At 42.7% G+C, this 24605-nt stretch overlaps 2 protein-coding genes across 2 annotated transcripts; both read right to left on the bottom strand.

Annotated features, from left to right (window-relative positions):
- Window positions 1-221: 221 nt before the first annotated feature.
- On the bottom strand, window positions 222-1783 carry LOC113352387. Its single transcript, XM_026596211.1, has 4 exons — window positions 1462-1783; window positions 1158-1362; window positions 657-936; window positions 222-533 (listed from the first exon to the last, which is right to left on the bottom strand). Exons 1-4 carry the CDS (start codon window positions 1781-1783, stop codon window positions 222-224), a joined length of 1119 nt encoding a protein of 372 aa, XP_026451996.1.
- Window positions 1784-3933: 2150 nt separating this feature from the next.
- LOC113352386 lies at window positions 3934-4311 on the bottom strand. The gene has a single exon (XM_026596209.1). It carries the CDS (start codon window positions 4309-4311, stop codon window positions 3934-3936), a length of 378 nt encoding a protein of 125 aa, XP_026451994.1.
- Window positions 4312-24605: the final 20294 nt, after the last annotated feature.

Raw genomic sequence — 24605 nt, 5'->3', positions numbered from 1 at the left:
AGAAGAACAAAAGCAAAACTCTAATTTTCGATTAACTGAAAAAAAAACAGTGAAATCATCCACAACATATTAGGGTATTAAAAATTGCACATGTGCCAGCTACACACACAACATGTGCCAGCTACACACACAACATGTGCCAGTCACACACACACGCTACTAACTACACCAGACTACTATCAGGGGTGCCCCTTAACATGGGATATGACAATGCCCCTCCCTTATAGCTTATCCTTGTCCTCAAGGATAAATCTGAGAAACTTGGCCTTGATAAGAGCAGTGTCCTCCCAACAATAATCACCTTCTGCAGCATGGGACCATTGCACAAGCACCTGCGGAACATGCGGACGACCTTTGAGAAGTATACGAGAATCAATCACAGATACTGGTTTCACCTTCATTAACCCATGCTTTTCCAAAGAAGGTAAGTAAGTCTGTGGAACAAGACCCTGACTTATCTTCTTCTTTAATTGCGAAACATGAAAAACAGGGTGAATGCGAGAAGTAGGGGGTAATTGCAGTTTATATGCTACCTGTCCAATACATTCCAATACTTTATACGGGCCAAAAATATTTGCAGAGAGTTTGAGGTTCTTACGCAGTTGGACTGAGGTCTGTCGATATGGTTGCAGACGTAAATAGACCCAATCACCTACCAAAAATGATCTCTCAACTCTGTGTTTATCTGCATGTTGCTTTATGCGATGCTGGTCTTCACTTAGATTTTGTTGCAGTACCTCCGCAAGTACTTTTCGCTGATGCATGTAGTCCTCAACAGTGGAGTTGGAGATAGAAGAACAAGAGTGCAAACCAAACTGGGGAGGATCATACCCGTATAAGGCCTGAAATGGTGTGAGGCGGAGACTGGTGTGGTAAGTGGTATTAAACCACCACTCTGCCAATGAAAGCCAAGAAGCCCACTTAACAGGCTTGTAACTGCACATGCAACGTAAGTATGACTCCAAGCAGGCATTAACATGTTCGTCTGACCGTCCGTCCGCGGATGATAAGAGGTACTGAGGTGCAGTGAAGTGCCTACAATCTTGAATAGCTCACGCAAAAACCCGCTTAAGAACACGACATCTCTGTCAGACACTATAGTACTTGGAACTCCATGGAGCTTGAGAATAGTGTCTATGAACACCTTGGCAACTTACTGTGCAGTGTATGGATGGCGTAATGCAGTAAAGTGGCTATACATAGTAAAACGATCAACAACAACTAAAATTATCTCCTTGCCCTCAGACTTTGGCAAGCCAGTGATGAAATCCATACTCAAATGCTTCCAGGCTTGATCAGGGACAGGTAAAGGCTGAAGTAGACCTGCTGGTGTAATGTGCTCCACCTTATTCTGCTGACAAACTGCACATTCACGGATAAATTTGATTAAATCTTTCTACAAGCCGACCTACTGTAAATAAGCCTTAGTGCGCTGATAACAAGCTTGCATTCCTGAGTGACCGCCGATGGCTGATGCGTGAGCAGCTGTAAGAACCTTCTGACGAGCATCACCAGAGGAATCAATGTAGATTCTGCCATGCTGTCGGAGAATGCCCTGTGAATATGTGTAGCCATCAGGATGAAATGGAGACAGCATGAGTTTAGGTATCAGTTCTTGAGCTAAGTGGTCATATGCATAACTAGCCTGAACTTCATCGAACCACTGTGGTTGAGCTGTAGTGAGGGATGAACATGAAGCCCTAGACAAAGCGCCAGCGACTCTGTTATCTGTACCTTTCTTATAAAACAAGGTATAATCAAACCAAGAAGTTTGGTTAGCCATTTCTGCTGAAATAGAGTATGGAGCCGCTGATCCATAAAGTATTTAATACTTTTATGGTCCGTAAAAATCTTAAAATGAAAGCCAAGTAGAAAGGGTCGCCAGTGATGAACAGCCATAACAATACTCAACAACTCTTTTTCGTATCTAGACAGTGCTTTGTATCGTAGTCTCATAGCCTTGCTGAAGAATACAATAGGCTTGCCTTGTTGCATAAGCACAACACCTACCCCACTATCACTAGCATCAGTCTAAAGCTCTAATTCCAAGGTTAAATCTGGTAATACGAGGACTGGGGTAGTAGTTACCACCTTCTTCAATTGCTCGAAAGCCAAGTCAGCCTCAGAAGACCAAAGAGAACTATTCTTCTTCAACAGGGCAGTTAGAGGTTGGCAAATGAGTCCATGGTTCTTCACAAACTTACGGTAATACCCTGTTAACCCTAAAAACCCACACAACCCTTTTAAGGTTGTTTCTTTTGGACAGTTAAGCATACATTCTATTTTGGCAGGGTCTGCTGCTACTCCCTCATTACTAATAAGATGACCCAGATATTCAAGTTTATGCTGACCAAAACTACATTTACTGCGTTTAGCAAGGAGTGAATGTTTTTCTAGAATAAGTAGGGTGATACGAAGGTGTGTGCAATGAGATGCTAAGTCAGGGCTATAGACTAGTATGTCATCGAAAAATACAAGGATAAATTTCCTAAGATAAGATTTAAAGATGTCGTTCATAAGTAACTGAAAGGTGGCAGGGGCATTAGTCAGCCCAAATGGCATGACATGAAACTCGAAATGACCATGGTGTGTACGAAAAGCAGTTTTCTATACATCTGCAGGGTGTACTCGTATCTGGTGGTACCCAAAACAAATGCCTATCTTAGAGAAAAAGGTAGATCCATGAACCTTAGCAAGCAGCTCATCAATGAGAGGGATGGGGTACTTATCTTTTATAGTGATCGAGTTGAGCTTGCGATAATCCACGCAAAAATGCCAGTCACCATCCTTTTTCTTGACCAATAGCACTGGAGAAGAGAACGGGTTGTGGATTGGTTGGATGACTCCAGCTGTGAGCATCTTCTGTACCAGTTTCTCAATCACAGATTTCTGCACAAATGGAACTCTGTAGGGCCGTTGATTTTGAGGAACTGAGTTAGGTATTAACGGAATGTGGTGATCATGGGCCCTCTCTGGTGGAAGTGAGTTGGGCAGTTGAAACACTGAAGTAAACTCTTCCAAGACCTCTGTAATGGGAGCAAAAATATCATGTGAAGTAACAACATCGGAAGATAATTGACTAAACATAACTGGTTCACCGCTGCGAAGTAGTCTCCTAAATGCTTTGCCTGACATAAGAGATATACGAGCTGCGTCTTCCTTATGACCCACTAGTTCAATATCTTTTCCTTTATGCTGAAATTTAATCGTTAACTTCTTTAAATCAAACAACATTGGGCTCAAATCACGCATCCAATCCACACCGAGAACCATATCGCAGCCACCTAAATCAAGAAGGTGCAGGTCATGAGAAAATGTGTAACCCTGCATAACCCATGTAAACTTAGGGCATTTGGCTTGACTCAGCATTTTGTTTCCATCTTCTACAGTGACTTGGAGAGTCTGAATTGGTGTGATGGTGTAACCATACCATTGTGCTGCTGAGGGGCTGAGAAAGCTATGAGTGCTACCACTGTCAACCAGAATAGTCAACCCTTGTGTTTTAACTTGTCCTCGAAGCTTGATAACGGAGTGAGAAATGTTACCAGCTAATGCATGAACTGATATTTCCATTTCTTCCTCCAATTCCACAATAGTAGGACTAGATCTATCTGTTATATCACCAACTTGTAGTCCTTCCTCTTTATCAGCCACAATCATGTATAACTGTTGTTTGTTACACTTATGCCCTTTGGTGTAAAATTCATTGCAGTTGTAGCAGAGCCCTTTTTCTCGCTTTGCTCTCATCTCAGCATATGTAAGCTTATTTACTAGTGGTAGCTTAGGACTGGTAGTGGGGCTAGTAACAGTTGGTGTAGTAACCAATGGAGTTAGAGCAGTTACCCTGGTGGAAGTAGACTGACCTTTACTCTGATAAGCAAACTTATTGGTAATCCTTGGCTGATTCTTAACAGCCCTATCCATGATACATTCCTATCTCCTAGCTAGGAAAATAACTTGCTGTAATGTGTTAGGAGTGAACATTTGAACTACCATCCGTATATCTTCTTTAAGGCCACTAATAAAGCTATGAATGAAATACTCTTCAGTCAGAGATGGATTCTTAGCTAACATTAAAGCTTTTAATTCTTCAAATTGTTCTTGATACTCTAAAACTGTGTTAACATTATCAAGTTTTTTAAACTCTCCTACAACATTATCATGACCTAATTCCTGAAATCTAGTACAAACATCTATAATAAAATCTTCCCAATAAAGAGAGCCTTTACCTTCCTGATAGTCCTGAAACCAGACATCAGTGTTTCCATCCAAATAAAGAGTAGCCAGATGTACCTTTTGTTCATCATTCATCTGATGAAGGAAGAAATATTTATTGCACTTCCAAATCCAAGCTCTAGGGGGAATAGGAGCATTTATCATACGCCCCGCCCTCCCACATCCTAGCTTTATACAAAAGCAAATGGTGAGTAGGCGAGTTCATCATATGCCCGCTCCCTCCCTTACAAGTAAAATCAAATAGAGGGGGAGTAGGCGCGTTTCTTGTATGCCCTGTCCTCCCGCATCCTATCACAAAAACAAGGGGGAGTAGGCGCGTTCATCATATGCCCGCCCCCTCCCCTACAAGTAAAATCAAACAAGGGGGGAATAGGCCCATTTATCATATGCTGAGCATAATCCTAAGCACCAACTCGCAAGCATAGTACTTCGAAGCAAGTACTTACAGCAACAACCAACAAAACGAGAATAGAAAACATGTATAAATTTAAACAACGATAAAACTTTAAACATTAATCCAACTCCACAAGGGTGGGGGTGGGGGTTGGGTGGGGGGTGGAAAGGAAGAATGAAACTGTTCATGAAGAAAATAAAGTAAGCACAAGGTGAAAACACATCAAATGGATTGAAGAGAAGACAGTTCTCTCCGTTGCTACTCAAGGGCATCCAGAACATTCTTCTATGCGGTCTCCGCCAGGTTCATCTCGTCACTCTCCACTCCTACCTCGGCAAGCAATTGGTTCACTACCTCTTTCTTTCGCGCAGAGCATTTCTTTAGTTCCTCCTCGAGTTCAGTTATCCGAGCTGTGAGTTGGACACGGGGGTCTTATGATTCTTCACTTTCAGCAACTCCAACCATCTCATCGGAAACTTTAAATTAGTGGCTGCTCGTATGGAAGCTTCCCAGCTACTGATGGTGGTCGTGTCAATAGGACCATCCACCACCTTGCTAAGTTCGTCGGCAACCTCCAGCAACTTCTTGATCATATAACACAACGTCCTCATATCCAATAGACCTGCATTAACCATGTGGCCATCGGTCCGCTCCACAATGTCCTTGTAAGCGTCAGCAAAAGATAACGGAACCCAAAACCCGTAAACTAAAGTATGGGTGGCGGGGTCAACCCCAGCCGCGATAGCATCCACCACCACAGTAAATTGGAGTTGCGCGCCCGACACCACGAGGGGAATTTCTGTTTGGTACCAGGGGGAACGCCTATCTGAGATCCACCGTGGTATTTGCGAACGCACTTGGAACCACTATTACCACCGGCGCCTAAGCGCCGCCCGACGTCCACACCAGGGGTCTCGGGCTTTCTCCCTCCCTTGCGATTACTACCCATGATCTAATAGCAAAATCAATCTTCAGTCAAGGACGCGGGTTAGAGATGACATAATACAAACATGTACATATTAGGTTTCTATACCAACCTCGGACGCGACTTGATGTGGCAAAGGATCAATATATTTGTCGCGGGATATAGAGGAACCAGAAGATGATCCGGGATCACTAGCAGCACCTGGAAATTCAAAAGTGAGTAACATGGCGAACAAATGTGCAGATTTATAAACAAAAAAAAATAGGAGAGAGAGACATTGATGACTTCGGAAAGAATATTAGTCACCTTGAAAACCACCTGTGGGGACTACCACGTGGGATGAGGACCCACCAAACACAGACCGATTGGACCAGATGGGCTCATCGATTCCAGGACAGCATTGGGAGATACAGGAACCTCACCCGTAGCAGGAACAGTCTGAGCCCGAAGAGGGCGGACGGATAACACATTAAGACGCGGCGAGACCCATACTCCACCTTCGGACAAACTAATTCCGAGATTGTTCAGCTGATCAGCAAAAGATGGATTTGGATCCTTGACGGCACCTTGAAGAGATTGTGATACGCCCATTTGACGAGGCTGTCCGAATTGCAAGGGAGGCACGTTAGCGGAGGAACAATGGCGCAAAGGAGGATCTAAAAAATTTTCTGCTTCACGCCTAGCTTTTTTAGCAAGGCTCTTCTCGGACCACTCACTCTCAGGCATGTTCAAATATTCCTCTATACAGTAAGAAGGGGGTTTCCATCCCATGTAACTGGAAAGAGGAGCACCCTGAGAACACAATTGAGCCAGTCGCCTTTCAGCGTCCAAATTGGTTTAAAAAAAAAAGGGTATGAAGGGGACCAGATACTAAGAAAAATAAACGATTAATAAATACCTGAGTTGCCAAAGAACTCGGAGACGTCTTGGATACGTTCAAACGAGGGGGTTTGCGATTGGAAAACTTCGTCTCTTTTTTCGGCCGAATGCGATCACAACCTTCAGGGGGTCCTAAAAGTCACGATAAGCTCCAGAGGGCGGCCCTTGGTGCCCGGAGGAAGATGATGTGCCATTGCTACAGCATCATTAATCTTAATCCCCCCCAATGCATGGAGTGCTTTAAGGTCTTTGTAAGACAAGTCTTTAGGGGGAACTTGCTCCCGCATAGGGAAATTCAAAGCGCGGCATCGCATGAAAAGTTGATAATTATGGGCACCTTCGGTAACTGCCAAGGGTCGATCCGGAAGAGGATGCTTGAACGAGAAATTAATCCCCCGATCGGCCAAGCGCACTGGTCCTTTGAAGACATAGCGGTTGAAACTAGCAATGATGTCTGAGGTGTCCGTGCTCTCCTGAGGGGGGAATCTAAGAGGGACTCCTTGGTCAAATCCGACTTGACGAGCCACACGGTCGGGGTTGTAAGACACGACTATAAATTTACCAGCATGAAAACCAGGAAGATAGCCAGGTAACACCGCCATCACCGAGTCAAAGTATGATTCCGATAATAACTGTGTCGAATCCAAATCCGTGTCAAAGGGTGCAATAAAGTCGTAGTGGGCCGGACCGGATCGACCATCATGATAGGAGAATGGCTCAAAATCTTTAGCCTTGTCTGACAACTGCGCTATATCGCCCTTCGGTACTTTCTCCTTCTTGCGCCAGAGTGCCATGCAGGGATAACTGTAATCAACTGGAACCTTTCTCACCGAGCCATCGTCTTGTTCGACATCCTCTTCGCGGCGAATCTCCAAATCGTGGGGATCAGGGGCATATGGAGTAATATGTTCCCAAGACCACGCAAGCATGAAGGAGGCAGGAATATAGGTCTCGACCTTATCCGTCGACCCCACCGATTGAAGATCCTGGCAAAACAAATCCAAGTGCCGGTATAGGCCGCCCAAAAAAATAGGAGCGAGAGGAAAGGAAACCCCGCGGGACAATAACACCGTCATTGGAACCAGCTCGTTCTTTATCGTGTCCTGAGGACTGTACTCGAATACGTCGCGACAGAGCCAAAGAATAATGAAAGCAGCCATCTCAGCTCATGGATTAGACTCCTTGCGCTCCGGGGGAAGCACCTTTCCCTATACCAATCGCGGGGCCCAGAATCGGATCCAAAGAGGAAAAGACGCGCGCTTGCTATCCTTGGAAAACCATTCAGAGTCAGGCGCAACGGCCAAAGCGTTAGGGTCGTGGATTGATTCATAAGCACGGAATGAGATACTAAGTAGACGCTCTCCCGAGGGAGGGATCGGAATGTTCTTCCTTTTCTTACTCCCAACAAGCGTGGCTTTCCCCTTCACAACAGCCGAGGACCCCACTTTACTCGCGTCCACAATTTTTCCCTCTGTGATGACGACTTTCTTTGTTTCTCCCTTTTGGGTCGATGCCTCGTCCTTCCATACCAGTTCAACCCGGGAAGCATCCTCGCAGTCTAGCAAATAACCCCACAGAACCCGGTCATCCTGGGTAAGCGCTTCATAGACGACTGCCTCATCATAATGGGTCCCGTGAAGAGGCAAGCCGGTGAGTGCGGTGACTTCCTCTAAAACGACAATGGCTTCTCCACATGCTGTAAGAAGGGTATGAACGGGAGATACCCAACGGCAAAAAAGTTGTGTCATGTCGCGATTGCATCTCTCTACTTCTCGTTGAAGAGAAGAATATACAACCTCATTGATCCCAACCATGCGAAGTATGGCCGCGTGGTCAGGATTATCAATAATATAAGCTACCTAATATGGCCATATCGGGGGAGTTATCGATGTAGATCGGGTGTCAATGTCTTGGACCTCATAATCACCACGATGGATAGCCATGTGGGGTACCCTTTTAAACGGAAAAGTAGCCATATCCGCCGGCTCTGGACACATAAGCCACTCAAGGGCGGTTGGGTAAGGCAGAACCGTGGGATTCAATAGACGAGGAATGAGATTATCATCTAGAGGCATCACGCGTCCATCCCAGCGGAACTCCTTCAGTTTCATCGCGCGCTTTAATATAAGGGTTCCGGTGAACTCCGCGAGTGTATAGGATTTTCCATCAGCGGGGAGAGGTAAATGAACCTCCTGCTCTCCTGAGTAACCGCTCTCTTCCAATCCCTCGCTCTTTACTTCCTCTGATTCGTCGGACTCGTCGGAGGAGCTACCATTAGAAGAACTACTGGACATGACGCGTGTATGGGTATGATATGTGAGAAGGTAAATGGAAAAAGAAGTGAAAGAAAAAAAGTAAATTGGAGGGCTCATATATATAGGCAATCTGAAGGCATAAAGGTGGCAGTTGCACAAACAGACACGATAATTGATAAGGAACTGAAGAGATCGTGCTAGGAGGAGTTTAAACGTCTCCACGAACGCCAAGAGGGAACATGTTCAGACAATGATGTTTATGGGTGAAAACTGTTTCTGCTGGGTTTTTTAAATTTGGGTGTGTGTGGATGAGAAACGAATCTAAACCCTAAACAAATGCACTGCACGGGAGTACTTTAGATTCGAGAGATCAATCTGTACAATTTTGGCCCAAACCAAGAAATAGCCGTTCCAGACTTGCTTCGGTCACAAAGTGAAAGAGATGGGGTTGATCTTAGGGAGGGAAGCGAATAAGGTGTTAAGATTGTGAAGGTGTTGGTTGTTTATGACTTGTATCAGAATGTTGAACTGGCTTGCATGATGTAAGCTATCAGTTCTGGGTGTTTCTGGATACGGTGTCAACAACAACTTGGTTTCTCGTGTTTTTTGGAAATAGGTTGGAGAACCTATTTATACAAGTAATTTGAGCGCAATCCTCATCTCGTAGGAAGTGGAGGAAGTGAGTGATAGAGTAGTGGGGTCGTGTAGGTGATTGTCACACGATCACGCCTTTGCCCACTTCCCTCGTCATCTTTAACCGTCCATGCTTCCTGACACATTCTCGTAATGGGCGCGTTGCACGTCGCACGCTGTAAACCGCCAGACCAATACCCCAGTAAGTATCCCCCAGTTTGTGACATGTTTGATGTCTCGAATGAGTGGGCCAAGTGTATGCTCGATGCATGTAATGCATCGCTTTCAAGCAAGCAACTCAAAACAGTCGATATGCATGAAACATCGTTGTTTTAAAGCTTGATTGAATAAGTCGCGGATTAAGCATCTTAAAATGGCAGCACGTCCAACCATCTTCGAGTGATCGTTTGGAGGCCGCATGGGCGGGCCACCATCTGGTCGATCACTCCCTGTGGTAGAGTTGCGGACGGTGATCATTGAGGCACTTCATTGATCGCCTAACTTTTAATCCAAGCCGTCCGACCAAGATGGCGAAGTTGGACGGACGAGATGACTTACGACACATATTTGCTGCCGTTTAATAATTTTAGGTTTTTCTAGAGGTGCGCGAACATCCTCGCTTTGGCTTGATCGAATCCAAGCATGGGCACTAATTTTGGAGGTACCGACCAGGCATGCATGGAGACGTCCCACCGGCGTGCATGTCTACACCTCTCGGTCCCACAAATATTCGATCTAGTCCACTCAATTTGACCGGAAAAGATGAGTGGTCGTGATCGATTTGCGACATAAATACATTGCCACAAAGGTTTAAAATCCGTGTGGCATGCCACCTTTGGGCATGCGTTTCGAGATGCCGGGACCTTATCTGCATAGAACGTCTAATCACACGCAAAGGTGGTCCCACGTTGATCACGTTGACATCCTTGGGAACCCTTGAGTCTATATCCACACCTTCCGTTTAGGCTGGCGAAGATGGATGGTCATGATCGAACTACGACAGATGTGCATTGCCGCAAACCTTAATTAGGTTTTTGAATCAGTCACACACACGTGACTTTGGCCAAGCGGTTTGGCACGCCCTGATCCTCCTTTGGAGATATCGATCACGTGGGGCCAATGTTGGGCTGATGGTGAACGCATGTGCACCTTCCTGATAGTCCTAAATGCGATCTAATCCATCCAAATAGGCTGGCTAAGCTGGATGGTTGTGATCGATTTAAGACACTAGTGAATTTCCGCGACCCTTAGAAGCATCACGCCTGCCATGGTTTGAGCAATCATTTCATTACTCCATGGCCTTGCTGTGAGAAAACCGATTGGGTGGAGGAAAAGTGGGCCCGCCAACGTGTGCGTAAGCGTTTCCCTGATCATTCATGGGACGATCTAATCCGTCCAACCAGTCTGGCAAAGTTGGACGGTTGCGATAGTTTTAAGATTGCCCTGAACAGTCTATGCTCGTCGAGCTTCGCAGCGCAAACACCCATATTTAGGTCAGCGTTTGAAGCGATTATGGACGAGATATATATAGCTCGATCGACTAGAGCACTAGTGGGCCTGCTGGTAACCACTAAAATGATTGCCTAGTTCCGCTAGGAATAGGTCATGCTTATTAAATCGCGCGGCTAAACTGTGTGGCCGTGATTGTTTCTGAGACTGACATTAACAACCTAGATTTTCTTTAAGAATAAATGTGTGTTTAGTCACGCTAAATTTAATTAAAAGTGTGTGAACGTATTGATCTCTTTGTCAGAGAGATGTAGCCTGTATGAGTATTTTTGCGCAGATCCTAATACTAGCACTTCGGGAGATTCATGCTACTCTGCTGAGAGTGAGCATTGATCGTCATGCCATGTTAGTATTGAGAGTTCGGCTGAGAACATAACATGGAAAAACACCAGGAGCACAATGCATTAAATGGATAATGCTACTAAGAAAATTCATAGAATATTCGGGATTATTGCACCATTCTGAATGAATTCCATTGTAGATGGGGAAAAACGATTTGCTGGTTTTTGCGGAATTGAGGAGATGACCGTGCGAAGGAGACTCCTTGAACCGAGCAAATGCTCAACCTCACACAGATGCACTGCAAGAAGGGAGTGCTTTAAGATCGACAGATCAATATGTAAGACTCCGGCCTAAACCAAGACAATGGCCGTTCCATAGTCAATTCGGTCACAAGAGAGAATGGGTCGATCTGTAGGAGGGAAGCTGAGAAATATGTGAGATCAATTGTGATCGAGATTGTAGGTGTGTTGTGTATTCTGCGTAAGAAAGTTCTGAATGATTGAATTTACTCAGTTGAGAGTGATTGCTCAGACGATGAGTTCGTGCAGACGAAATATTGTCTGTATGAACTTGTCGAGAAATTCTTGTCTAGACCAACGTCCTTCCTTTCAATCATGATTCAGAGGTCTTTCATATTGCTGGAATTGTAAACACCATGATCCCATGAAGTGTGACAGTTGCGGGAGTCAGAGAGTGGGGAAGTGGGAAATCGTGTCAAAACAGTTGCTCTTCGTGGTGAGACTTGGTTAATTTCCCATCCACTACTTTGCTAACTCCTCCAACTGATTGCACGACTTGCTCACATTCTCATCATGTGTATGAACACATGTGCCGTAGACCGCCAGACCAAAACCCTAGTTAATATCCCCCCATATGACATGATTGACATCTCGTGATTGTGGAGTCAGTTGATGACTTTTATGGGACGATGAGTCCTTGTATTGTGGAGTCGAACGTGGTTTACAAATGTTCCGAGACTCATCGAACATGTCTGCTAAGACAAAGGTATATCGTCGAATAAATCTTGATAATTTAAGGTGAGCAAATGTTGCTGAATTGTTGAATATTGATAGTTGAATCAATATTCCTTAGTCTGAGCAGATATTGCTCGTCTGAGAAAATGCTGCTCATCTGATGAATTCTTGGTGGTAGGACCAAAATAAAATATTAATTTAAGATACTGGCAGCTAGGCCGAGCATAATAATAAAAGTGTTGATCATGGGATCAACATAAAATTATTAGTATTTGAATCTGCTCATAATTAAGTTTTCGCAGAGCTCTGGATTCGAAACCCTAATCTTTGATCAATTGATGATTTATTGAAAACCACAAACTGAAGAGGGACCGGATACATGGGATGATGAGTCGACCATGTAACGCCCAGATGCTCAAATGAGAAAAATACACCAGTCTCCTGAAGACCAGTTGGTGAAAGGATGATTAAATGCTGGTTTAATCATTTATTAAAACAATGCTCGTGCGAGCGTTAGGTAGTAAAACATGATTATGGAGAGATGAGGGACTGACTAAGGAGTCATGGGACCGGCTCTTGGTGGTCGTGGGACCAGCTGATGGTCGTTTGAGCAAACTCCCAGTTGTTTGAGAAGAGTTTGGACTAATATGAGCAATTGAGCAAATTAGGTCAAAATTATTAAAACATGTGGGACCGGATATTTGCAAGCCCTAGGGACAGCCTTGGTCGGTCAAAGAGCCATGCCCGTGTCACCATAATGTCCGTGTCTCAGTCCTGAGAGTTTCGATATTTTCTGATGCGTGTTTGAGCAACATTTTGTGAAAATATGAAGGATTCAAGGTCTTGCTGAAACCGGGGAATCTTCATGAGATGATGAAATATAATTAATAAAATAGGGGATTCCAAGGTATGGGACCGGCCCCGACTAGGGAATGGCCGACCAGCTAGCAAGCTCGGTCCCGCAACACCTTTCCCAATTTTATGTAATTTTATGTATTTTCCCTGATGTGAAGGAAATACCATGAAACTGAGGAATTTCATGAGGTTAGGGAATTTCCATGAGATTATGGAAATAATAATAATAATAATAAAATAGGGAGTAATGAAGTGTGGGACCGGCTATGACCAAGGCATGGCCGGCCGGCCAAGGAGCCCGGTCCCAAGGAACTTTCCTTAATTTTATAATATTTTTCATGATTTTAGGGAAATATCATAAAACCAAGGAGTTTGTTGAAACCAAGGAATTTGTTGAAATCAAGGAGTTTCCATGAGATGAGGGAAACATAAAAAATAATAATAATAAAATAAGGGGCGTGTGGGACCGGCTAGGGGCCGGTCCCACGATTTTCCCTAATTTTATATTATTTTTCATGACTTGAGAGAAATTTCATGAATTTAAGGAGTTTTCATGAAACGAAGGATATTTGCTCAAATGAAGAGACTTTCATGAGATCAAGGAAAATAATAAAAATATGATAAAATATAAAATTGGGCGCGGGACTGGCCACTGCACGACCGTCCGTCGGGTGGGCCTAGTCCCCTGGCGCCTCAATTAATATTTTATTATTTATTATTTTCTTCCTATTTTGTATAGGTTCATCGTTCCTTCGTGTTTTGGAATGCTCGTTCGTGCATTCAGGTGCTCGTTTGTGCATTATCGCTGAGTACACTTGCACCATTTTGGTCGGGGCTTACTCGATAGCAGCTCAGATGCCTGTACGTTGAATATTTATCACTAACCCGTGGAATTCTGTTGGGAAGAACCACGAATTGAAGTGATGAAATATTACGAAGAATCGTAGAATATTGTTGAATATTCAGTTAGAGATTAGAGATAATTAATTGATGGCTCTATACTAGCAAGCATGCTGTCTTGGAGCATTAATTATCTGAGAATTGAGAAACATGAGCTTGTTGAAACGTCATATTTCCTTTATATAGTCAGGGAAAACCTTGTTGCACCCTGAAGACGTTATTTCTCTATACTAGCAGGCAAGCTGTCTAGGAGCCATCCAATCCTTTGATTCTATATAGAAGTAATTACTGAAATTGCTCAGTATTTATGAGAAGTGCCGTTTCCTCAGCTGAGAGACTACACATCTACATATACTTTGAGAGACAATACTCTTAGTCAGAGATTTTATGGCATGAGCTTTCATGCTTCAATGAGAGACATGAGCCTTAATACTCATTTGATTGCTGGATCAGGAGCATGTATAATTATGGTTTTACGATTTTAGCCTTTGTCGAAAATCCACAATCTCATTAAGTCCCCTGCTTAGTAAGGGACAATCATGTTCCTCAATCATCACTGGATAGTGATTTTCTAGTCATAAACGAAATAAGTAATTGAACTTAGTCGTAAGATAAGATGTTACCGGATTTTCGATTGTACGAGCGAACCATGGCTTGAACGAAGATCCCAGTGGCATGATAGAGCATTGTCTAACGAGCGTAAAGTGGTGTAGCGCCGCTGATTTGGTGATGGAACCTTGATCGGTTTAGGATTCACGGATCCTGGCCCAAGAAAGGAATCCGTTTTAGCGCGGACGTTCGTTCGTTCGTTAGTTTAAGAAACAAACAAAATAGACCTGAGTCTAATGATAAAAATTTTGTCTATGGGCTATCACGAAAAACAAAATTTTATTTTTTAAATATGTGAGATTTCACAAAGTGGAATAAACTCTCGTTTCAAAGGTGGATGCTCGTACGAGAGATTTTTTTTTTGAACAGACGTGCGTCTGTTAGTAATAAAATTTTGTTTATGAGCTTTCATAAAAAAATTATCTTCGAGCTTTCAGAAATCTTTGAAAATATACTCTCGCTTCAAAGACAAATGCTCGCGCGAGGGAACGAATATATATATATATATATATGTTATTTTTCAAACTTACGTGAGTTTCACGTTAAATATATATATTTTTGTAAAACCAATGTTTTGATTTTGAACAACTGTTGAAACTAGACAATTATACATGGTGAAAATAATGTCTATGTAAGTTTTCATAATTGTAGAATGGACGTCTGTCCAATTTTTGAAAAACCAGTGGATGTTAAAATTCACGTGGGTTGTTCACTGTTTTATGAAAATCAAGTTATGATTTTGAATAATGAATTTTGCTCGTCTTTGCAGGTTTGAAGGAACGAGCAAGTTTTTGAAATTTTGACGTTATAATCACTACAGCTAGTGAAATTGTAAATAGGTAAGAGTTGGATTGTTACCGTTTTTGTTACACGTTTGTTATTGGTATATCCATGACTCCATTCTTTCGCATCAGATAGTGGTGACTTCTGGTTACATCCACTCTTCTGTCTCTTCTGGGGAACGCTCCAGAAATACCAAGTCAAAGATCAGATGTTCATGCAGAGGTGAATCAATCTTTCAGAGATGCTGGAAAGCTGATGTATTGTATGTCTCTCGATCATCTGGAATTCATCCGTGATGGAATCAACGCTTTCTTAGCCTTAGCGGGTGCAGAAGAGAAGCAGGGACGAGATGAGTTATTACTAAAAAGGAAAGCTGAAGATGAAAGGCTTGCAGCTTATCAGCAAAACGCCGCCGACTTCATCAAATGAGACTAGCAGCTGAAGATGAAGTCTAATCTCGCGCGGAAGGTGTAGCTTCTGATTCAGATGTAGATGAATGAATAATTTCGTCATAATTCGTCATCAGAAAATTCAGAAGTCAGGTCTTCATTGAAAATGCTGTAAAATCTTCGTATGATGTCGGATTTTCTTTATATATCCATGTTTCTTCATCCTCAGAAAATTTCCAAGATTTATCAAAGAAGATTTTCGGCTTTTGAGCATGTTTAAGGGCCGAAATTGACGAAACAGTAAACTTTTCAGCTGGTATGTAGTCCAATGTTTTGGCCACATCTCTTTGCTCGTTTCTCCAGTTGCTATGAATTTTGGATATGTTGTAGAGGACATCCATACAAAGAGAATGGTATATGACCCATACCTATATTATTCACCAATTTCTCCCAGATCGCTTCTTTGTGCATGACAGTGTAAAATCATCTCAGGCGAGCTTGTTGTAAAACACTCATGTTGTGTCTTTAGACCATTCGCTTGTGTATGGAACGGTTGGGGAAGGATTTTAATGTCATTAATTCATTTGATATCAGGACCCCTTGATTGATACATGAGCATGGTGCTTGCAGTGCCATCTTGTTTATGTCAGTCGTAGAAACATCACTTCTGAAACCCTGGTCACGGGACCATAACTGAGGTTGCTCTCAAGAGGGGATGATGTAATGACCATGGTTGCATGTCCTGATGATATAATTCCTTTTATTATGAATGATTAGCACATGAAAGTCTGGTGTCACGGGTCTTGGACTATGATCTGATCATCATGATCAGTGGACTGTCAGTCCCCAGTATTTTGTTAAATCTCTCCTTTTCGTTTTCTCTTCTTCTGGCAAGACTTGGATAGAGGACCTAGGTAGAAAAATTGATGTAAATACCTAGGTGGTCGAAGTTGGAGGTATCTTGATGAAGTACTTAGTGGAAAGACCTGGTGGACACCGATCGACTGTGGAAGTTATGAATCCCGTCTAAGAATTGCTGCTTGCATGTTGTACGCTCTGGAAGCTGTAGAAACCTCACACGACGTCGAAATTTGATGCTTGACCCCAAATTTTGAATCTAAGAGACTGAGTTATCTCATGAGACAAGGATCACTCAATTTGGATTTGTAGAGGTCAGACAATGAAGCGTGCACATTTGTAATTTGTAATCCCGTATAAATTTTTCAGATTTCGTATACCTGACGGTAAAGGACTTATCTTTCAGCTTGTATGTCCGATTGATGCGCCCTTTTGGTATGTTGTAGAAGAGACATAGACAAACATCTTTTGTTCGGGAAGAATTGTCCCATTCCTCACCCATTAGTAAGTTTTTCTAAACCCATGGCCTAAAGTGTGTTGTATCTCATTTGTAGAGGTGATGAGAACATTTTGTAGAAGACTTGGGATTAGTACTTGGAGAAGTCTGCTTCGTCGAGCAATACTTCAGAGAATGGTTAATTTATGAAGCCCTGTCATGAGGATGTTGCTCTTGAGACCGTTGTTGATGCTAGATCAAGATTGAAATTTCTCCATAAATTCTTGTTGATGTTGATACCATGAATAGAGTTCCTCCACATATCCTTGTTGATGCCGATACTATGGTTGGAGTTGCTCCAGAGACCGGAAAAGGCTAGAACCATGATTATCGATATAGCATTTGCTTCTTCATCCAGTGAGCCTTTTACATTCACGAACTAGTTGGTGAGTTGAGCATTCCTAAGATGAATATGTTCTAGGATTTCAACCCAAATTCTCTTGAATATGACTTTACTTTCAATTGTCTTCGTCAGGGAATCGACGTTGTTGTGGGAGATAACAGTGACAGTCTCCATTTTGGATGTGAGGAGAAAAAGTTCCTTGGTCGTGCAAGGCTTGTGATGTAGAGAGGTTCCGTTGATGAAGTTTCATGGAATCACATCAGATTGCAAATTCCAATAAAATCAAGTCCCCAGTGTATGTTGAAGGAGTTTGTGTCATCCATGGATGAATGATGTTGCATCTGCTTCAGAAGTCTTATCATGGATAATGAAGAATTAGCGATTGTAATTTAGTTAAACTTCGATTGCGCTGGTGTTGAATCAGTGTGTCATCGTCGAGATATTTGTGTTGAAGCTAGATGCGCCATTATAGGAGGTGTACTCTTTGATTGGGAGTACAATTTGAAGGCTTCTTAGATGCTTGAGCGTTGAAGCGCCATATCCCGTGAGCATGTCTTAGGTTTGATCGTTTGGGTCCCAACTATATTCTGTTGATTCAACATTCCTTTAGTCGCGGTAGTGGGATTCAACACTTGTGCAGACATCAGAGATTTCTGGTTTTGTGGCACACATGAACACTCCTGCAAGGCTATGGAGAAATGCCCAAATTGTTCTTTTCCGTGCTTGAACATCATCTCACTAATGAATGTCTTAGTGAGATGCTCGATTCGGAGAAATGTCAGATTCAACCACTTGGTAAAATATTGTTGAAGTGAGATTACCCACTTATAGCGTCTTGCAATAGCATAGATGCTGGCATAATTGAGTCCCCATGCTAGAATAACATGTGAGGAAATAAATTACATAGACATGGGAGGAATGATACTTGACTGAGTGCATGACCTTTTGATGAATGTCTATGCATCTTTTGCAGGTTCTTGTTTCAACCTCGTCAAAGTTCGAAATTCCTCCAAGTGCTCTGATGATGGAACGCCCGCCAAATCTTCTGGATTAGCACTTTCTTCGTTGGAGAGATGTCTAACCAAATTCGTTTTGTAAGTACCCATCTTTTCAGCGTGGATCCACGCTCGTCTGAAGGACATGTCATATCTTGGATCTTCTTGATTATGTGAAACTTGGTTTCTGTCTAGGTTGAACTTATGTTCACTTTGAGAGTCATGTAGCCATAAGTATTTCCGAGCGTTCCTTCAAGGTATCTGATTGAGATGGGAGAATGAGTAGCTCTTGTCGAGTGATGCCTGTGGATACGATGGTATTCGGTGGAATGTTTTTGATGGAGGTGCCAGCATCGATCAACGTTTTTCCAAATTCGTTTCTTCTGAGATTGACTGTGGTAAGCAGTCTCATGTCGTACATCTCTTGGTCTGTGGATGGAGGCTCAAGAAGTATTTCCGGAATGGACTTCTTGACAGGTTCAGTGCTGTGAACATGTCTCTCCTTTGTGCCTTCGATAGATATAGAAATTCACGTTCGACCAAGGATTGAACTACCTCTTTGATAGGTTGTTCAGAGAGTGTAAAGGTTCTGATTGGGAGAGGATTCTTGTGTACTCCTTCAGTCCCCAGTTGAAGCTATTGTGGATCAACCTTCTCTTTGAAAATGTGCTTCAAAATATTGCAGTTGCTTGTTGGATAATTGATGAATCTATGAAGGTAACAGTACCTGGGATTCTCAATTTCTTCTTCAATTGGCTCTATCCTGATGAACGACAATTTGATTGCACCATCTTAAACCCAGACTTCCAGTAACTCGATCACTCCTTCATGATAAGAGAGAAGTTTGAGTATGTCCAATCATTTCCCCGTTCGTTGATGTCGGGTCAAGGTTTGTGCATTTCAAGATTGGTTATCTTTCTGTGGTGATTTCAGAGGAGCTGGAGAATCGTGCTTGCGTTGTGACTCAACTTTCCATTTGCTCCCTTCTGCAACAATATTTGTGGAAGGTTGGAGGTTGTACTGTTTGTTAATCAAACGTCTGTTACCTCGAGTTTCTCGTAGTTCCTCAGTTTTGTAGCTTGATCTTTTCAGTAAAGCAGGTGTGGTAGCTGCTGATCGATTAGCTGCTTCATGAAGTTTTGAAAAAGTATGGAACCAGAGATTTTCCAGTAAAGCTCTGTAGATCGGGATCGTTCCGTTGATGCATAAGTCTACAAGTTACTACTCTGTGACATCTGGTTCGTGGAAATCCAAGGCTTGAACTCTGAACCTTTTCACATAGTCATTGGGATATTCATTGCTCCTTTGATACATCCTTCCTATATCAAAGAGAGTGACTTGCTCTGAAACGAAGAAGTATTTTATGTATAAAGCATTAATCATCTCTCCCCAACTGGCGATACTTCCTGGTGCGGTGTTGTTGTACCAGGTGTATGCTCTTCCTGTCAGAGACTTTGAAAATTCCTTCAAACGGACAATATGGTTGTGCTCATGTTCACCCAGTGATTCCAGAAACCGAGAAACATGCTCTTGAGATTGATTGTTCCATCATAAAGGGTGAATGTTGGAGAGGTATAACCTTTTGGCAGAGGAATCCTTTGTGTAGAAGCAGGGTATGGATGTTGGTGACGGTGGACAGAGGACGACTTATCTATTCCATGATCCTCCAAGAGGCGTTCCAGGTCTTCACGAGTGATGAAACTGGATGGTTCTTTCGCTGGTGGGTTGTCTGCAGCCTTATGAACTTCGTCATCATCTACTACATGGATTGGAGTGACTTCAGGAACTGAAGCCGAAGATGTTTCTTCGGATTTTCCTTTATCTTGAGTTTTCTCTGACATTTTGTCTGTAAGAGTCTTGAGATAATTACATAATTCCTTCTGAGTGGCAGCCATGTCAACCTGATTCTTGGCAAGAGCTTCTTGCACCTTCATGAGATCACCTATCGTAGGCGGATTTTCTCTGACTTCTTCAGGAGACCGTCCGAAGAGAGGATTGTTGATGGCGCCAATACCGTCATTTGCAGGGGTGATCACTGGAGTACCAGTATTCGGAGTAGTAGTATTGGAAGGTTCCACCGGAAGAGTGGTATTAGCGGTACCACTAGAACTTGCAATGTTAGAGTTGGGTGTTGAGCCTGGGTTGGTAACTGAACCAGACCTAAGATCAACCATCTTTGTGAGAACTGAGATTGCAACCGAGAGAATGATCTCCCACCGTGGTCGCCAATCTGTAGATGGGGAAAAACGATTTGCTGGTTTTTGCGGAATTGAGGAGATGACCGTGCGGAGGAGACTCCTTGAACCGAGCAAATGCTTAACCTCACACAAGTGCACTGCAAGAAGGGAGTGCTTTAAGTTCGAGAGATCAATCTGTAAGACTCCGGCCTAAACCAAGACAATGGTCGTTCCACAGTCAATTCGGTCACAAGAGAGGATGGGCCGATCTTTAGGAGGGAAGCTGAGAAATGTGTGAGATCAATGGTGATCGAGATTGTAGGTGTGGTTGTTTATTCTGCGTAAGAAAGTTCTGAATGATTGAATTTACTCAGTTGAGAGTGATTTCTCAGACGATGAGTTCGTGTAGACGAAATATTGTCTGTATGAACTTGTCGAGAAATTCTTGTCTAGACCAATGTCCTTCCTTTCAATCATGATTCAGAGGTCTTTATATTGCTGTAATTGTAAACACCATGATCCCATGAAGTCTGACAGTTGCTGGAATCAGAGAATGGGGAAGTGGGAAATCGTGTCAAAACCAGTTGCTCTTCGTGCGGAGACTTGGATAATTTCCCATCCACCACTTTGCTAACTCCTCCAACTGATTGCACGACTTGCTCACATTCTCATCGTGTGTATGAACACACGTGCCGTAGACCGCCATACCAAAACCCTAGTTAATATCCCCCCATGTGACACGATTGACATCTCGTGAGTGTGGAATCAGTTGCTGACTTTTTGGGACGATGAGTCCTTGTATTGTTGAGTCGAACGTGATTTGCAAATGTTCTGAGACTCATGAATTGAACAATTCTACTGAGACAAAGGTATATTGTCGAATAAATTTTGATAATTTAAGGTGAGAAAATGTTGCTGAATTGTTGAGTATTGATAGTTGAATCAATATTCCTTAGTCTGAGCAAATATTGCTCGTCTGAGCAAATGCTCATCATATGATGAATTGTTGTTGGCAGGACCAAAATAAAATATTAATTTAAGATATTGGCAGCTAGGCCAAGCATAATAATAAAAGTGTTGATCACGGGATCAACATAAAATTATTAGTATTTGAATCTGCTCAGAATTAAATTTTCTCAGAGCTCTGGATTCGAAACCCTAATCTTTGATCAATTGATGATTTATTGAAAACCACACACTGAAGAGGGACCGACTACATGGGATGATGAGTCGACCATGTAATGCCCAGATGCTCAAATGAGCAAAATACCAAAGTCTCCTGAAGACCAGTTGGTGAAAGGATGATTAAATACTGGTTTAATCATTTATTAAAATAATGCTCGTGTGAGCGTTAGGTAGTAAAACCTGATTATGGAGAGATGAGGGACTGACCTAGGAGTCATGGGACCGACTCTTGGTGGTCGTGGGACCAGCTGATGGTCGTTTGAGCAAACTCCCAATTGTTTGAGAAGAGTTTGGACCTAATATGAGCAATTGAGAAAATTAGGTTAAAATTATTAAAACATGTGGGACCGGCTATTTGCAATCCCTAGGGACAGCCTTGGTCGGTCAAGGAGACATGCCCGTGTCACCATAATGTCCGTGTCTCAGTCCTGAGAGTTTCGATATTTTCTGATGCGCGTTTGAGCAACATTTTGAGAAAATATGAAGGATTCTGGGTCTTGCTGAAACCGTGGAATCTTCATGAGATGATGAAATATAATTAGTAAAATAGGAGATTGCAAGGTATGGGACCAGCCACGGCTAGGGAATGGTCGGCCATCTAGCAAGATCGGTCCCGCAACACCTTTCCCAATTTTATTTATTTTCCCTGATGTGAAGGAAATATCATGAAACTGAGGAATTTCATGAGGTTAGAGAATTTCCATGAGATTATGGAAATAATAATAATAAAATAGGGAGTCATGAAGTGTGGGACCGGCTATGGCCAAGGCATGGCCGGCCGGTCAAGGAGCCCGGTCCCAAGGCACTTTCCCTAATTTTATAAAAATATTTCATGATTTTAGGGAAATATCATAAAACCAAGGAGTTTGTTGAAACCAAGGAATTTGTTGAAATCAAGGAGTTTCCATGAGATGAGGGAAACATAAAAAATAATAATAATAAAATAAGGGGCGTGTGGGACCGACTAAGGCATGACCGGCCGGCTAAGGGCCGGTCCCACGAGTTTCCCTAATTTTATATTATTTTTCATGACTTGAGAAAAATTTCATGAATTTAAGGAGTTTTCATGAAACGAAGGATATTTGCTCAACTGAAGAGACTTTCATGAGATCAAGGAAAATAATAAAAATATGATAATTATAAAATTGGGCGTGGGACTGGCCACGACACGACCGGCTGGCCAGTTGACCCAGTCCCCTGGCGCCTCAATTAATATTTTATTATTTTCTTCCTATTTTGTATAGGTTCATCGTTCCTTCGTGTTTTGGAATGCTCGTTCATGCATTAAGGTGCTCGTTTGTGCATTATTGCTGAGTACACTTGCACCATTTTGGTCGTGGCTTACTCGATAGCGTCTCAGATGCCCTTACGTTGGACATTTATCACTAACTCGTGGAATTGAAGTGACGAAATATAATGAAGAATCGTAGAATATTGCTGAATATTCAGTTAGCGATTAGAGATAATTAATTGATGGCTCTATACTAGCAGGCATGCTGTCTAGGAGCATTAATTATCTGAGAATTGAGAAACATGAGCTTGTTGAAACGTCATATTTCCTTTATATAGTCAGGGAAAACCTTGTTGCACCCTGAAGACGTTATTGTTCTATACTAGCAGGCAAGCTGTCTAGGAGCCATCCAATCCTTCGATTCTATATATAAGTAATTACTGAAATTGCTCAGTATTTATGAGATGTGTCGTTGCCTCAGCTAAGAGACTACACATCTACATATACTATGAGATACAATATTCTCAGTCAGAGATTTTATGGCATGAGCTTTCATGCTTCAATGAGAGACATGAGCCTCAATACTCATCTGATTGCTGGATCAGGAGCATGTATAATTATGGTTTTACGATTTTAGCCTTTGTCGAAAATCCACCATCTACATCCATACATATTGAATTGCTTAATGAGTGAAGAGGTTTTTTGCACTCATCACTTCTTAAATGGCTTTATACCCTCGAGGGCGTCAGCGCATTAAATACAGGGTTTTACAATTTTAGCCCTATTCGAAAAACCACCATCAACATTAAGTCCCCTGCTTAGCACGTAATAGTGACATTGTTGCGGGGTAAGCAATGGATGGTGACGGTTAAATATAAAACTTATGAGGCAAGGTAGACAGATATTACCAGGATAGATGCCGTCTAGGTCTTTGAGAAAGATACGCTTAATGAAGTATCAAGACTTGCAGTGATCGTAATCCTATCATACGATCAATTTCCTCCAAGTAGATTTCGAAATTTGCTAAACTCCATTGCGCTCGATTGCGAGAGGCCTTGACTTAAGTTTCTTGGAGTCCGGACTGCTGAGTCGCAACGACCCTTTATCTCATAGGCTCGTTGTTGTCCTTCTGTTGCCGACGTGCTGCTATCAAGTCTTCAAGGAATTTTTTCTAAGCGACATCCTTTGAACCATCTTCTGAATCTTGGATGGTTGTAGGGAATGAGAAGCGATGAGTAGTCGCATTTACACTTCATATTCGATGGCGTGGCTGGATACGTGAAACCATCTCCGATTTGTACTTTTGGAGTATTTAATGCTCATATACGTCTTCATGTTGAGAATTTTCTACGGCTCGTAAACCTTCAACAACGATGATGCTGATATTACAAATAAACCGGTTGAGGGACGCGAAGGCATCCTGGAAGTCCCCAGGTGTAATTATCCCGAGCTTATTTTCTCTTGAAAGACATACTTCCATTGCATTTGCTGGTAAGGTTGGAGTGTCTTCAGCCTCTGAAGAGAGCGCTGAAGCGACTTCTGGGGAGAGTGTTGAAGCAGCTTCGAGAGAGAGCGTTGAAGCGGCTTATTCTGGAGAGAGCGTTGAAGCAGCTTCAGGAGAGAGAGCGTTGAAGCTGCTTCAGGAGAGAGAGCGTTGAAGCGGCTTCTTTTGGAGAGAGTGTGTGTTGAAGCGGCTT

The sequence above is a fragment of the Papaver somniferum genome, chromosome 2, assembly GCF_003573695.1.
Source record: "Papaver somniferum cultivar HN1 chromosome 2, ASM357369v1, whole genome shotgun sequence".
Classification (NCBI taxonomy): Eukaryota; Viridiplantae; Streptophyta; class Magnoliopsida; order Ranunculales; family Papaveraceae; genus Papaver; species Papaver somniferum.
Note: the sequence above shows the minus strand (reverse complement) of the source record. Positions and strands in the feature narration are given on the sequence as shown.